Below are 16,358 nucleotides of genomic sequence, written 5' to 3' on the forward strand. Positions count from 1 at the left end.
GCAAGCCCTTTAAATAACATAGTTAAAATGAAAATTAACACTGTGAAGCATCATCAATAGTCATAAAATTCTCTAAAATGTCCCACTGGTTACTAGACTGAAATTTAAACCATTGAAAGAGAAATTTTGAGATTCTTGAGGCTACAGCCCATCACAAGAAAGTAGATGTTTTTTGTTCTTTAAAAACATTTTTTGTAAACCTTTTCTTTCAAAGTGTAATAACAGATAAAGACAGCTAAAGAGGGGTCTCTTTGAAAGGCCTTTATGTTGTATAATATCTCAAATTTTTTCTCAATAAATGTTAGTAATTTGATGTTTTTAGTATTCTTTGGAAATTGCTTATGGTAAGTATTGCAATATTGTATCACTAAGCTTAAAAATAGCAAAATGTATCATTTTCATAAGAGCAGATGTCCTATAGGATGGCACCTATCATAGATGTGACTGTAAACCACATATATGACAGATTGCATGGCTAATGTACTGACCGGGCAAGCAGCAAAGGTGCCCAGTGGACAGTTTAGAACCTGCAAAGAGGATATTAACGCAAATATTCATTCCTATTGTCATTTCACATTATTATCTGAAAATTATCTCACACGACTATCTGAAGTTAAATAGCCTGCTAATATCGGTATTTGTATTGTATTTTGCACAAATAGCTTATTGTATTGAATTGCATTTATAAAAGGAGGATGTGATAGGCAGAATGCTAAAGATGTCCCCCATGCCAGCCACCCACCCCAAGATTCTTGTCCTGTGGTCATCCAATAAAACATCAGAGTAATTTAGGTACTGCTGTGAAGGGACTTGGACTGCAAGGAGATCCAACCAGTCCATTCTAAAGGAGATCAGTCTTGGGTATTCTTTGGAAGGAATGATGCTAAAGCTGAAACTCCAGTACTTTGGCCACCTCATGTGAAGAGTTGACTCATTGGAAAAGACTCTGATGCTGGGAGGGATTGGGGGCAGGAGGAGAAGGGGACGACAGAGGATGAGATGGCTGGATGGCATCACTGACTCGATGGACGTGAGTCTGAGTGAACTCCGGGAGTTGGTGATGGACAGGGAGGCCTGGCGTGCTGTGATTCATGGGGTAACAAACAGTCAGACACGATAGCGAATGAACTGACTGACTGACTGTGAAGGGATTTTGCAGATGCAATTACAATGACTAATTAGTTACCTTAAAATAGACTGTCCTGGATTATCTGGGTGGACCCAATGTAATCACAGGAGTCCTTAAAAAGGGAAGAAGAAGGCGGAAGAAGATTCTAAATGTGAAGGATGTGAAGCACCATTGCTGGTGCTGAGATGTAGGGGCCCAAGTAGTAGGACTGAAAAGAGGCCTCTGAAAGGTTGGGGTAGCCCCACCTGACAGTTAGCAAGGACGTGAGGACCTCGGGCCTTCCTTTCAGCATGCTCTCGATCCTTCAAAGGGACTTAGATGCTGCATGCAGAATGTTTTGTACTCATGGAAAGTTAGCTTCAATTTCTGAAAAGTAATAAATTTCTTAATCTTTTAATGAATATTGGTTTTGCTGATGGGAAGAAAAATGGAAAAATACAAAAGAGTCTTTGATAATCTTGGTCTTCCCAAGGAATAAAACCTAATTGTAGGAAATTATTAAGGCAGTTGATAGATGTTGTGAGGTTTGGATGTGGGAGAATGTAAAGGAGGAGGTAGCAACATTTGTGAAACAACTGATGAAAGGATATGTAAACACATAAAGCTAAGCCATTACCTACATCAAAATAAACGAATGTTATTATAACAGACTGATATATAGTTGGTCCCTCATGGGCAGCTTCTTAGAAAGGTGCGCTCCCAGGCCTACAAGTCCGAACTGCACTTGAGTAAGATCCAGTGGTTCATATCCACACTTGAGTTTCAGAAGCTCATTCTACTCATTTACTAACAAGACTAGCTAATCTCAAGTTTATGAGAAATACAGTGTCATTAACTTCTAAGAACTTTATTTCTGCTTATCATAAGACAACTGAAAAAATAGCTATCTTATGTTTCAAATTCCTTGGAATTACACAATCTTGACAATTTATTCACAAATAAAAAGTACTTTATTTCTTCAAGATATTCTTTTTATAATAATTGATTAATGCAATTCCTGGAGGGTAGGATTTGGAACAGTAAAATTCCAAAGTGAGTGTAAGTGTTAGTTTCTCAATTGTGTCCAACTCTTTGCCACCCCATAGACTGTAGCCCGCCAGGCTCCTCTGTCCATGGAATTCTCCAGCAAGAATATTGGAATGGGTAACCATTGCCTTCTCCAGGGGATCTTCCTGACCCAGGGATCAAACTTGGGTTTCCTGAACTGCAGGCAGATTCTTAATTGCCTGAGCCACCAGGGAAAGCCCAACCCCCGCCCCCCTCCCCTACCACCAATAAAGAAATGAAAAGTCTTGCTCAGGAAGATTTATGGAAAATGGGTAGGAATAGTTATCTGAGAGTGGCAAAATTCAGCATCAGTGTTCTCAATTGAGCACTGAGAACTGTCTGATGAAGACTGATTTGATTTCCAAACAAGTGCCAGCTCCTAATTGAACTATCAGTCTGAGCAAGGATATCAGCCTGGGACATCAGTTTATCCATTGGAAAGAAAAATCTATGACTGCTCAAAACTCATGCCCATCAGCATGCAGTATGCTGAATAATGTTAAACCGCCTTCCGATATTTATATCAGAACTTTGTATTTATAAAGCAATGAGTTGATTGTTAATTCAAAGTAAGCCTTCAGATTCAACTGACATTAAATCTCTTACTCTATAGCCATTTCTGAGATACTGTGAGTGTTTACCTGTGTTGTTTGGATTTTCAGATCTTTGGCTACTTTTCCTCTGAAGAAGATTCTCTTATTAACCAAATGGATGAAGAAAATTTGGTTTTCCTTGTTTCTAGAAAACAGCGAGTTGTAATTTCAGGTGATAATTTAATTTCCCTAACAAATTAACATGGGTTTTAATATTTTATCAAAAATAAATAGTGGGAATACATTTCCATTGAACCATTTTCCATCTTATTTACTTGATCAGTAATTTATAACAAGAGAGGGGAGTGACAGTTTCAAATGCAGTATCAGAAGAAACTTGCAGTCGAGTTGGAAATATTATCGTTGCTCTGAAGGACACTAAGTAGGGAATATAAGGAGGGAAAACTCCCATTTTTCAGGAATGGTTCAGATCTCAAGTTAAATCTCTCCACAGTGTCACCTCAATAATGTGTGCTCCAGTACCAAATGGATCAATCACATTTTTAAAAATATATATTCTTAAAATTGAATTTTCAAGTTTTCACTTACTAGTGCTCTTTCCCAAGCTCCCATCCTTGATTATATTATGGAGGTTAGCCTTAACACCTCTCAGACTGTGCATTTGGGTTAATAACAGAGGAGTGTTAGTTCAGTTTGAGGTCTCCAGTTTAGATATGTCATTTGCTTTAAAATTTGAGCCTGGGTCCCGTGAATTCATTTCCCTGTCCACTATTGAAGCCATGGGTTTTCCTTCTTTTCTTCCCTCCAGGGTGGGAGAAGTCCAGGATGTGGAAAGAATCTGTCTCTGTCCTCAAGCATTTCATCTCAAATTCTGAGATGAAGGACATAGTCTAGATCAAATCTGGTGTTCTTTAAAAAAGAAAAAAAAAACAAAAAACCCTGAACTTACTTCAGTCCTTTGTGAACAAAACCCACCCTGGTTTTTGACCCTTCCTTAGCCCAACAATAGAGCTCACCAGAGCCTAAACTCCGGGCTTCTCCATGGGAACTGTCATCAAAGAACAGAAGCTAGGGAGCAGCGGTGATCCTGCTGTCATCACTTGAGGAGTGGCCAGTGACCAGGGGAGACGTGTTTCTGGCCTCCTAAATTAGAATTTCAAAAGCATCTTTATAGATGGCCATTGAGTTCTGTAACTTGTTTATTCCCTCAACAAATATTTGTTAAGATCTGCTTTGTAAGCCAGGCTTCCCTAGTGGCTCAGTGGTAAAGAATCTGCCTGCCAATTCAGAAGACATGGGTTCAGTCCCTGGGTCGGGAAGATCCCCTGGAGAAGGAAATGACAACCCACTCCAGTATTCCTGCCTGAAGAATTCCATGGACAGAGGAGCCTCGCTGGCTACAGTCCATAGGGTTGCAAAAGAGCTGGACATGACTTAGTGACTAAACAACTTTGTGAACTAGGTGACTTTCTAAGTGCTAGGAACACAGTGATGAACAAACAATCATAAATCCCTGACCTCATGGAATCTATATTCTAATGGGGGAAGAGACAGACAATTAAAAAAAAAAAAAAAGAGTAAATTAAGCACTATAGAAAAAAATAATAAAATGAGCAGATTGTGGAGAAAAATAAAGCAGGAGTGTGGGAGGAAGTTGAAGTTGGTTTGGACACGCGAACATGTGCTGGGACTTAAAACAGGGTAGTTGGGAAAGACGTGGAGGAGATACGCGAATAAAGCACACACTCCACGCTGAAGTGGAGTGGTGGGGGAGGGAGAACAGCAGAAGAGGGGGAGGTTAGAGCCGCAGCAGCGGTGAGGGCACTGATGTCCAGGGCCTTGAGGCCACACTAAAGACTTCTGAGACAAACAACTGTGAGAGGGCCTGGCCGGAGTTACACTTCGACAAATGTTCAGGCCTCTGTGATTAAAGTGGTCTATAGTGGGGAGGGAATGGAAGCAGGAAACATGTTGGTGGCTTGGCATAAAATATTCTCAACAGATTTTGTGTTTTTTTTTCATAGTGACCCCTCCAAGCAGTCTTTTGGAACTTTTTTCCTAATTGCAGGAAAATCCTGCAGGAAAATTTTCCTGCAGGAAAATCCATCCCCAACTCCCTCTCAACCTCATTTCCCCAAGCTTCAGACATTTTAATATCTCAGATACTGTGTCTCTGCCTATGGATTGTATGTACATCCGAACTTTGACACAGAGAGTAAGAGTTGTTTACATGCCTTGCCCACCAAGAACCAATTTGTACCCTTTTGGAGAAAATAATTTCTCTGTTGAGAATGTGTGGGTTAGGCAGATAATACTGGAGTATGAAATTTGTTCCCTTGCTTTTCCTCCCTAAACATTTGCAATTATAAAAACTTGATTTAAATCATCCTGGGAAGAGGCTCAATATGTGTGGCTTTATCATTCAGCACATAGGCAAAGAAACAGGAAAGTGTTTTCTCCAAAATACATTAAAAAAAAAAAAAAGAAAGAAAGAAAGCCTAAAACAGTATTAAGGCAGTTTCATTTTTTTGTACTGGAAAGCCTGAGATAGTATTAGACTTTCGTTCTGTGTAAATCACATGGTGACAGTTCAAAGAAAGGATTCCTGAATGTGAAGATCTTGAAATAATTCTAAAAGACATTTGGAAAACTCATTCTCTGAAATGTGCATGTTGTGATCTTAACAGCTTCTATGGGAGATCATGGACCACGTTTAGTTGGAAAGCATTAAAAAGTCAGATTAGTATCTCTAAGGATAATTAAAAAGCAATCATTGCTCATTTTTTTGGTTTTATTCTACTTTAGTTTTAAAGTAACTAGAGCCTTTCTAGCTTAACGTTGGTTGTTTCCTTTTTCTTTTATGATTAAAACTCTAACAAGTGACTTTTAGGGTCTTTACTGCTAGGAGCTGAAATGAGTGTGTGCCATTCACAGGGAGTAGAAGACGGGATGTGATTAAGTGCATTGTCAAGATCCCTCAGTTGGATTTACTAATAACAGCTTCTCAGAAAGGAATGATAACAGTCTTCAATAGCCAGGTAATTTGAGAGCTTTGTTTCCTTCCTCTCCTACCTTTCTCTTTTGTTTTGTCTATGCATTATGCCTATGTATCAGATGCAGCAGAAACCATAACCATATTTAAGAGTTATTCCAAGAAATAAAACCAAGTATTATTAAAACAAGAAGCTTGCTCAACCCCAGAGCAGCTTTTGAGAATTTAGTAACCACATTTGTCATTGTTCCTCTGGGTAACCTATTGAACCACGTGCATCAACACAATTAAAGGATGCCCTTAGATAATTTCTCAAATAAAATGATAAAAACTCACAAGTCAAGTGATTTTGTCATAATACTACCAAGTAATGAAAGCTTCCAAGACGAAACCTTGTGCTTGAGGTTTAAAAAAAGGCTCAGATGCTAGCTCCTCTATTTTACCATCCTATATGTTAAGCAGGGAACTTAATGAGCCAACTTACATCTTTTCATGTCTCTTTTTCTCGTATTTGTAAAATGAGGACAACAGGATCAGTCTCCCCGCCCTCAGAGCACTGTAGTGAACATCAAATGAGATAATGAATATGGACACATTTTAAGGCATTGCTATTATTAATGTCATTTCTTTCTAAATTTATGTTTTTGGACTTCTATTTTCAAAATATGAGGGACTGTAATGGAATGTATGATGACATGATAAAATATGATATAGACAAGTGTTTGGTGTTAAATATACAAAAATTGATTTAATTATTAATTTATTTTTAAGTAGAGTCACGCTTTAGACAAATAAAATATGTTTAAAATAATTATCACACGATTAAAATTTCAACAATGATTTTCAGCCTTTCAGTGATTTTCATCACAGGCAGACAGATTGCGTCAAAGGGAGCCACCTGCACCCAGAGGTGCAGCAGGAGATTCTGAGTGCAGGTGTGGAGACTGGCTCCCCCTACGACCTCCACCATAGCTATGCATGTTACCTCTAGGCCCCAGTTCCTCCTCATCCAGACCAGAGGACATGTCTCCCTAGGTAGTTGTGCTGTTTGCATGATTTCATCAATACAAATCACTTAGCTTCATTGTAAACCCTTAGTAAATAATGACAATTATAATTATGAACAAATAACGTGAAAATAAAAATGGATTTGCCTCATTAAGTAGGCTTCCCTTGTGGCTCAGCTGGTAAAGAATCTGCCTACAATGCAGAAGACCTTGGTTTGATCCCTGGGTTGGAAAGATTCCCTGGAGAAGGGAAAAGCTACCCACTCCAGTTTTCTGGCCTGGAGAATTCCATGGACTGTATAGTCCACTGGGTTACAAAGAGTTGAACACTCATTAAGTATGAAAATCTTCCTCAGTCTCTTTTTTTCTCTATGCATTATTATCCTTTTCATTTTTTTTTTTACCTTTAATTCCTCAAAAATAGAACTAATATGGTATCTAAAGAAAAACAGTGAGGAGAAAAATTATGATGTTCATAATGAAATAGTTTAGGATTATGTGAATTCAGTGAGATGGCATTATCAAATTTCCAGAGATACGTGTGTGTCTCTTTCTCTTTCATATACACATAGGATTATGAAAATTTTAGAGCAGATAAGGGAATTTTAAAGTGTCTTCCACTAAAGATGGAGAGAAATAGAAGAGGAATTTCTCTAATCCCTTTATTTGTTCCTTTAAAAAAAAGTCCCTGGTTGCAAAAGTATTTTTGAACTCTTCAGATGAAAGACAGTCTGTGATGACTACAAATAACAGTTCGAGTAATCTCTTTGATTCACATTTTCTTCTTTTCGCATAATCCATCCTTCTAGAATGCCATTTTCTAAACTTCTCCAAAGACCATTTGAGCATGCAATAGAAACTAGGTCATTAATAAACTTCAGACCCTTACCTTTACCTTGGGAGCAGTTAACATGTCTTAAGGGTATAAGAGGGCTTTACCTGGGGGCTCAGTGGTGAAGAGCAAGTGCAAGAGATACGAGAGATGAGGGTTGGATCCTTGGGTTGGGAAAATACTATTGAGAATGAAATGGCAACCACTCCAGTATTCTCGCCTGGGAAATCCCATGGACAGAGGAGCGTGATGGGCTAGAGTCCACGTGGTCACAAAAGACTCAGACATGACTTAGCAACTAAACAACAACAACAAAAGGGTATAAGAGGCTGCTCATGTACTTACTAGCTCTCCTGAGATAAATCTATGATTCTTCACTAGTATAGTACTTAGGATATTATACTCACTCAATACGTATTTATTGGGGCTTCCCTAGTGGCTCAGATGGTAAAGAATATGCCTGCAATGCAGGAGACCTGGGTTCCATCCTTGGGTTGGGAAGATCCCCCAAAGAAGAGAATGGCAACCCACTCCAGTAATCTTGCCTGGAGAATTCCATGGACAAAGGAGCCTGGTGAGCTACAGTCCATGGGATCGCAAAGAGTAGGACACAACTGAGCAAAACAACACATACACATACATTTATTGAATAAAAGAGAAAACCCACTAGATAGAATATTCTTAAATCTCAGTAACTTGAGAAATAACTTTCAAATGAAATGCTTTTTTTTCCTGTATTGATCTATATTCATATTGACCTATTTACCATTCTTGCCATTGCTGTTAGCATTATTTTACAGTCCCAAATTTTAGTATCAGAGGTTGCTCTGAATAGTTAAAGAATGTGAGGAACTGTACAAATAGAAGGAACAAAATAATTAATAAAGTTTAAGAGCACTGGGCTTAAAGATAAGACACAGAAGCCTAAAGTTGCCCAAAGCAAACAGTGCGTTATTCCACAGAGACAGGCTTTTCAGAAGCAGGAGGAACCAGAAGACTCACAGAAGGTAGAAATGACAGCTGAGGTTAAACCAAGGAGATAACATAGTGCTTTATACCCAGTATTTTCATCTTTAAGCATAGTGCCAACGGGGGTTCATTATTCTCTTCCTTTTTCTTTTTTAATAGATGAAAGTTCAGACCAGTACCAATGTTACAGTAAGTACTTTTTAAAATTCTTAATTAAGTTAAAATGATTGATGATGATTCTTCCATAACCAATCAAAATCTCAGTGAAGAGCCTGAATAGGCTCTGAGAATAAGATGTTTTCATAGGTTGTAGTTTTATCTTTATTGACTAGGATCCAAACTAAACCTTGAGCAACAGCAAAGAGGACACAGATCTTGTTTTCTGAGTTAATTTGCTTGGAAATTGATTATTCCCTGAAAGCTTCAATTTAAAAGCTTTGGCTGCTTTTCTAAGTGCTCACTGTTAAGGAATGTAAAAAAAAAAAAAAAAAAAATGGACAAAACCCACACAGTGTGAGGACAAGGAACTAGTCAGTGATAGTTATTTGAAAACATTTTAAACTTGAAAACAGCATAAAGAATTTGAGTGCAATTTTGTAATTGATTCAATACATATTACTAATTGGAACAGCAATCTTGTCGCAAATGTTGTAAAGCTATGGTGACTTCCCACTGTAGAATCCATGGCTTCTCATAGTGGAATCCCACTGTGGAATCCCACTGTAGCTTTATGAGGGATATGGAATGGTTGGCTTTCACCTTACCTGTATGCACTGAAATGCACTGAGGTACCAGGCAGAGGAGTCTCTGAGTCTCTGTTTCTTAAACTTTCTTAAAATTCCTAATGGGTTTTACAGAAGATTCAGGGCATACCTGGAGCACCGGGAGCCGTTTCTGGCACAGACACACTCCCCAGTGGGAGCCTTTGTTCCTGTAACATCGTGTGCTGTCAGTGGTAGTATGGGTCCAGGCCATGCCAACCTGGTGGCTTTTGGAAGGCATGAGGCAAACTTGTTGGCCTCAAGTTGATCCCTGACCAGATGATCACCAAGGTCTTATCCAGCTAAAAATGTTAAGCAGGAGGACAGGGCCAGAGAACTTGCTTAATCAGCGCCCTAAATCTAGTCTTACCTCCTATGAAGAAGTGTTCTCATGCAGAAGAACAGTGCACAAAGATGATTGCTTGACCAGTGGCTGTGAGCTTCCAGGGAGCTGTGCCAGGGCCCTGGCTGTGCCATTCTCCAGCTGATGGTGCTGAGAAACTCAGGGTAAAAGGGAAAAAGATGAGGCCCTCTTGTCAAGACATCAAAGAAGAGATATTGTGTGGCTCCTCTGCAAATAAGGGGGCAAAATGGTGCTTTTAATGTAACTAATCTACTCCTTAGTAGCCAGTCATTATGTGATAGAACAAAACACAATATAGTCCAAAACACAACATTCTGATTCCATGTTTTTCCATCAGGATACCTCCTGGATTACAGGATGCGATTACCTCTCACAGCTGAAACGAATTGTTGCTACTACCGAAAGGACTATTATTGTCTGGGATTATAAAGCTCAAGGGAGCAGCCAGGTACTGTGTTAAGGGAAATACTCAAAGAAATTGGATTGTCTTTTCCATACAGGTAGGATATGAGCAACTCACTTTCTCTATTGAACATCAGTTTCCTCATATATAAAATGAAAGTGAAGTGAAAGTTGCTCAGTTGTGTCCGACTCTTTGCAGCCCCTTGGACTATACAGTCCATGGAATTCTCCAGGCCAGAATACTGGAGAGGGTAGCTGTTCCTTTCCCCAGAGGATCTTCCCAATCCAGAGATCGAACCCAGATCTCCAGGATTGCAGGCAGATTCTTTACCAGCTGAGCCACCAGGGAAGCCCATAAAATCAGGGGTTAACTGTTAATAAAATAGTCTAGCCCAGCAGTAATATTCTGAGCCTTAATTAAAAGGGAACATATTTTCATTTAGCGTATGTTTAATTTGTTTTGTTTTTGAGAGCGAGAGATTGACTAGTTCATTTCTCATTTTACACCTTTCTCTGAATCCAAGTATTATCTTTGATTATGCTCATGTTATCCAGTTCAGACTTTCCCTTCAGTCCAGCTTTATTTGGCAAGAGAATTACTAAAATCAAATACCTAATTCTGGCAAAAAGAATCTAATGGGGTAGATGTTAATGTTAATCCTTTCAGTAAATGAAATGTTACGGCTTAACCAATTTACAGTATTTATTGAGCATCTGCAGAAACAAAGAAGAACATGTTCCCTGTACTGAAACAAAACTCAGCCTTGAGGAATCTCGTGAACAAACATAACATGTAATACAATGGTACAGAAAATTATAATGTAAAAAAGAACAAGAGCTCAGGGAGAGGTGAGATCACTAAGAACTTCCTGAGGGCGTATTTAAATAAATACGCCCTCAGGAAGCAGGCTGATTTTGACTGACATGGAAGATTAAGAAATAATTTACCCTTCCTCTGTGCCATACTAGTCTCAATGAAAAGTAAATTTCCTATGCTTGTCCATAATATTGGCCAACTAATGATGCCAAGATGATTTTAAAGAAGACAGCTGTTTGCTTAATGTATTTTAATATATGATGTGTCACTATCTCGTGTCATATAGTTTGATTATAATCTCTTCCTTCTCACTCTCTTGTTTTCACTCTTGGTTTTCATTCTCATAGAAACCTCCACTGTGTTGAAAGCATCTTCTTCCATGCTTCAGTACCCCTGCTTCTTCTCTCTTTCCCTTCTCATATTACCCCCAAGATGGGTCATCTCTTAAATCTCTGTCCTTCAAAACTTGAATCTCAGGTAGATGCTATAGCCCTGCTTTACTCCCTTGCAGTGGCTAAGCTCTGCTAGAGAAGAACTCAGAACCACACTATTTGGCATCGCTACAAAGTAAGGGTCTGCCACCTCGCTTGAGCACTCAGCGTCTTCTATCAACCTGTTTCTGATTCTTGCCAACTCACTTTCCCACTCCTGGCAAGTGTTCCCTTTCAGCAGATTAACTTCTTCCTGTTTCTGAGAATACTGAGTCTGGAAGGTTTCTCCTCTTTCAAATTCCAGCCTTAATTAAGCTTTAATTAAGAATGCAACACTACTTCCTTCCTTTCTTTGTTCCTCTCTCTAAAAACAAAATTTGACACTCTCTGTATCCAACACCCCCATCCCCTCCCGCCTTGTCCAGAACAAGGCTCCATAGCTTCTTCCCTTTCTCTTTTTTTGACATTAATCTCTTCTCCTAGGATCCTCCTTTTCAACCTCCTCTGAATCCTCCTCTCAACCAATTCAGATCCCAGATCCAAGGTCAACTTCCATAACCATGGGACCCAAAGTGACCTCTTCAGTAACTCTTTATCACAGCGCACTGGCTTATTTTTTAAAGTGTACATCCTATTATCTGGAATTATCTGTTTTATTCATCTGTCTCCCCCAACTGGGATAGTAGTTCCACAAAGTCAGAAACTTTGGTTCATCACGAAAAGGAAATCAAAAGCCTCTTGATGAAAGTGAAAGTGGAGAGTGAAAAAGTTGGCTTAAAGCTCAACATTCAGAAAACAAAGATCATGGCATCCGTCCCACCACTTCATGGGAAATAGATGGGCAAACAGTGGAAACAGTGTCAGACTTTATTTTTCTGGGCTCCAAAATCACTGCAGATGGTGACTGCAGCCATGAAATTCAAAGACGCTTACTCCTTGGAAGGAAAGTTATGACCAACCTAGATAGCATATTCAAAAGCAGAGACATTACTTTGCCAACAAAGGTCCATCTAGTCAAGGCTATGGTTTTTCCAGTGGTCACGTATGGATGTGAGAGTTGGACTGTGAAGAAGGCTGAGCGCTGAAGAATTGATGCTTTTGAACTGTGGTGTTGGAGAAGACTCTTGAGAGTCCCTTGGACTGCAAGGAGATCCAACCAGTCTATTCTAAAGGAGATCAGCCCTGGGATTTCTTTGGAAGGAATGATGCTAAAGCTGAAGCTCCAGTAATTTGGCCACCTCATGTGAAGAGTTGACTCATTGGAAAAGACTCTGATGTTGGGAGTGATTGGGGGCAGGAGGAGAAGGGGACGACAGAGGATGAGGTGGCTGGATGGCATCACTGACTCGATGGACGTGAGTCTGAGTGAACTCCGGGAGTTGGTGATGGACAAGGAGGCTTGGCGTGCTGCGATTCATGGGGTCGCAAAGAGTCGGACACGACTGAGCGACTGATCTGATCTGATCTGATCTGAACAGCCAGTGCCTAGAATGGTTCTTGCCATATTGTAGGTGCTTAATAAATATTTGTTGAATAACTGAATGAACCTGTCAATATGTTCAAGTTTTATTCATTCTATAGGAAACAAGACAGATTTAAAATTTTTTAAATACTTTTTTCTTCTCTCTTAGGTAGAAACTAAGTTCCAGGAAAGCAATGGCTATATAGCTTAGTGAACCCAGTTTGATAATACAGAGCCAGCTCGATAGATGCTTGCTGAATATTTCTGGATACTGTAGATGTTAGGATATTTTTCTCCTTGTAAAGTAATTGGGACTTTGATATTAGATTTTCCCATTACCACTCATTTTTATTTCAATGGTCTTTTAACACCTGAACTTTTTTTTTTTGCTTCCTGTTAATATTGCCTTACAAATTCAAGAAAGGAATATTCATAGTAATATATCAGAAAATCTCATTATTTATTGGGCCAAAGATAGATACCTCACACTTTTCTCCAACAAAACACCCAAAAGCACAGTGTTGGGCTCACAGCAAGTGTTCATTAACTTCTACTTAGTTAACTTTGTTTTTTTCAAGTTCCTTTAACAGTGGGAGTATCTAAAATGAAAAACATCAGAAAAGTAAATCTTATAAAGAATAAGAGCAATATTTAAATTTAATATGTAGATACTTAGAGCAACACAATAACATTTAAAGTGTTCTTCTATTTCTAGGAAAACTATTTTGTCATAAAACCTATGGATCATTGCCTCCTCTGCGTGTGTGTAGTGTCTCTGCCTGACCAGCTCTGCCGAGATGATATCCTCTTGGGGGACGATGGTGGTTTTGTGAGCAAATTCACAGTAAATAGTGAAGACTTTGGATTAAAGCAGGCAAAATCCAAAAAAAGATTACAGAATCAGGTCTTAGACTCAAAGAACTTCAAAAGGTAAGGATATGATATGGATATTCCAATAGTTTTAATATAGACATTGTTCAAGTATTTATATAATGAAAATAATATGCCAGACCCCATGGTAGATATTTTAAATACAAAGCTGAAAAAGAATTTCTTTTTTGTTTTTTTCACCTCAAGGGACTTCCCATTATAACAGGGAAGACAGGAAAATCAGCAACTGAAATCCCTATTTCAAATGCTATTGACAGTTAAAATCTATAGATACTTGAATGAATTAAAGAGTTCAATGAAAAATTAAATCATAAAAAAGGAAAAGGTACATATGACTGTTTCCTAGTATTTAAATCTGCAAGAAGATTCTAAACATAAAAACAATGGATACAGGACTCAGATAAAAAGTTTGATAGATTTGACTATACACAAAATCAGAAGATAATATCTTGAAAATAAATAGCAAACTGGGATAAATATAAAAATATAACAGACAGTGGGTTACTAATCTTTAATAGGTATTAGAATTCAATTAAAAATAATAATTTCTCAAGATAAAAATTGGCAAAGATGATGAACAGATAATTTACAAACATACCCACACAGTAGAAATAGTCAATGAACGTTTCAAACTGATCATCAGGCAAAAATGCTAACAACAGATATCTCCAACTGATGAGATTATGGGTGATTTCTATTGTCTTGTTTATAACTCTAGTGTTTTTGAAGTTTTTAGAGTAAGGTATATATTAATTTTATTAGCAGAAAAACAGACTTTTGACTAAACACAACCTTTTTATTAATCGAAGTGCAACTTAAAGTCATATACAACTTCTCACTTACAAAATTAGAAAAGATTAAAAATGGGTACGATGCTGTGAGACAGGCATTCTCGATTACTGCTTGTGGTGAAAAAATGAATTGAATCCCTTTCTGGAAAGCAGTTTGTGCAGATGCATCAAAGATCTTAAAAAACATTTATGCATTGAGGCTTGTGATCCCCATGTGTTTAAAAATTTAAGCATGATTATCACAGCATTATTTCTAATAATGAAACATCCAGTGTCCAACAATAGGGGAATGATTAATTTAAATAAGGAACCATTTAAATAAATAATTCATGCATTATATAAATGTATAATATTATATAAATTCTATAAGTATATTTACATATTTTAAAAGTGTCTATGCATGTGTAACACATTTATATGTAAAATACATTTTTATCAGAGTCCTAAAAAATATTTAAGGCAGCAAAGGCATGCAATAAATCACAGTATAACCATATTAGAGGATGCCATGCATCCCCATTAAATTATGTTTTGAAAAATATTTAATAATATGGAAAATGTTCATAATATAATATGAAGTAAAAATACTTTTGTTTTTCTATGTACATTTGAATCTAGTTTAATTTTAAAAACGCATAGATGTCCATATGTATATATGTCCGTGTGTGTCTGTGTACTTCTATGTAGAAAGAAAAATGCTGAATGAAAATATACCCAAACATTAACAATGATTGTCTTTGGAACCTAAGAGAAGTGACTTTTATTTTCTTCTTTATGTTTTTCTACTTTCTAAATTTTGTACAAACAAAATTTTTCTTTCACAGTAAGAAAAAAAACTTAAAAATACAGGATTATATTTTGTTATTAATATAGCAAATGTTTTATACCAGAGTTAGAATATGTAATTAAAAGCTCATTTACAGCTATCGCTACAACAGAATTAAGACTAGTCCATTGCTGAAACCCTAAGAATGACATAATACTTGTCTGGCTCCATTTTCCATCTTTCATATATGAACAGTATGACATAGTTCCACCAAAGTACTAGCCTCTAATGGGAGCCTTTCCCAAAATGTGATAGGCTGTTCTATCCATTATCAAGCACTTTATTCCTGTTATGATAGCCTCTTAGATGCCGAGACGTGAATCTTCTCTTTACTGAGATATGTGTCTGCTGTTGCTGCTGTTTAGTCACTGAGCAGTGTTTGATTCTTTGCGACTGTGGACTGTAGCTCACCAGGCTCCCCTGTCCATGGGATTTCCCAGGCAAGGATATTGGAGTGGGTCGCCATTTCATTTTTCAGAGGGTCTTCCTTACCCAGGGATCGAAACCAAGTCTCCTGCATCGGCAGATGGGTTCTTTACCATTGAGACTCTTGGGCATGACTTAAATTATTTGAGACTGAAGTATATATGGTGGCTCAGATGGTAAAAAATCTGCCTGCAATGCACAAGACCTGGGTTTGATCCCTGGGTTGGGAAGATCCCCTGGAGGAGGGCACGGCAACCCACCCCAGTATTCTCGCCTAGAGAATCCCCATGGACAGAGGAGCCTGGTGGACTACAGTCCATGGGGTTGCAAAGAGTTGGACATGACTAAGCGACTAAGCAGACACACACACATACACATATATATATACTTAGGTTGAGTGTTGAGGCAAAAACATTGTAGAAATTTAAAAAAGTAGCCAGTATCCAGAGTTCAAAATTTAACACAATGTGACATGGAAAAAAGAAATCCCCTCTTCACTCTGTTTCATCCAATATTGTCAAACTTTCCTGCCTTGAGTTATAAACATGTTTATTTCTCAACTACAATCTAAGATACTTGATGATAAGGATTTTACATTAATCATCTTTATGTCCTCAGTACCTAGGATTGAGGCCATAAAGCTCAACCAGTGTTTTT

At 38.0% G+C, this 16,358-nt stretch overlaps 1 protein-coding gene across 1 annotated transcript in view; it reads left to right on the forward strand.

Moving 5' to 3' along the window:
* Window positions 1–16,358, forward strand: part of WDR64 (WD repeat domain 64) — a 120,109-nt gene that overhangs the window by 14,606 nt on the left and 89,145 nt on the right. Inside the window, exons 3-7 of the mRNA XM_070384485.1 lie at window positions 2,839–2,941; window positions 5,665–5,768; window positions 8,690–8,719; window positions 9,993–10,103; window positions 13,483–13,697. Of these exons, the coding sequence (XP_070240586.1) occupies window positions 2,839–2,941; window positions 5,665–5,768; window positions 8,690–8,719; window positions 9,993–10,103; window positions 13,483–13,697 (563 nt within the window). The remainder of the gene's footprint in view (window positions 1–2,838; window positions 2,942–5,664; window positions 5,769–8,689; window positions 8,720–9,992; window positions 10,104–13,482; window positions 13,698–16,358) is intronic.

This window comes from Bos mutus, chromosome 16 (assembly GCF_027580195.1).
Source record: "Bos mutus isolate GX-2022 chromosome 16, NWIPB_WYAK_1.1, whole genome shotgun sequence".
Classification (NCBI taxonomy): Eukaryota; Metazoa; Chordata; class Mammalia; order Artiodactyla; family Bovidae; genus Bos; species Bos mutus.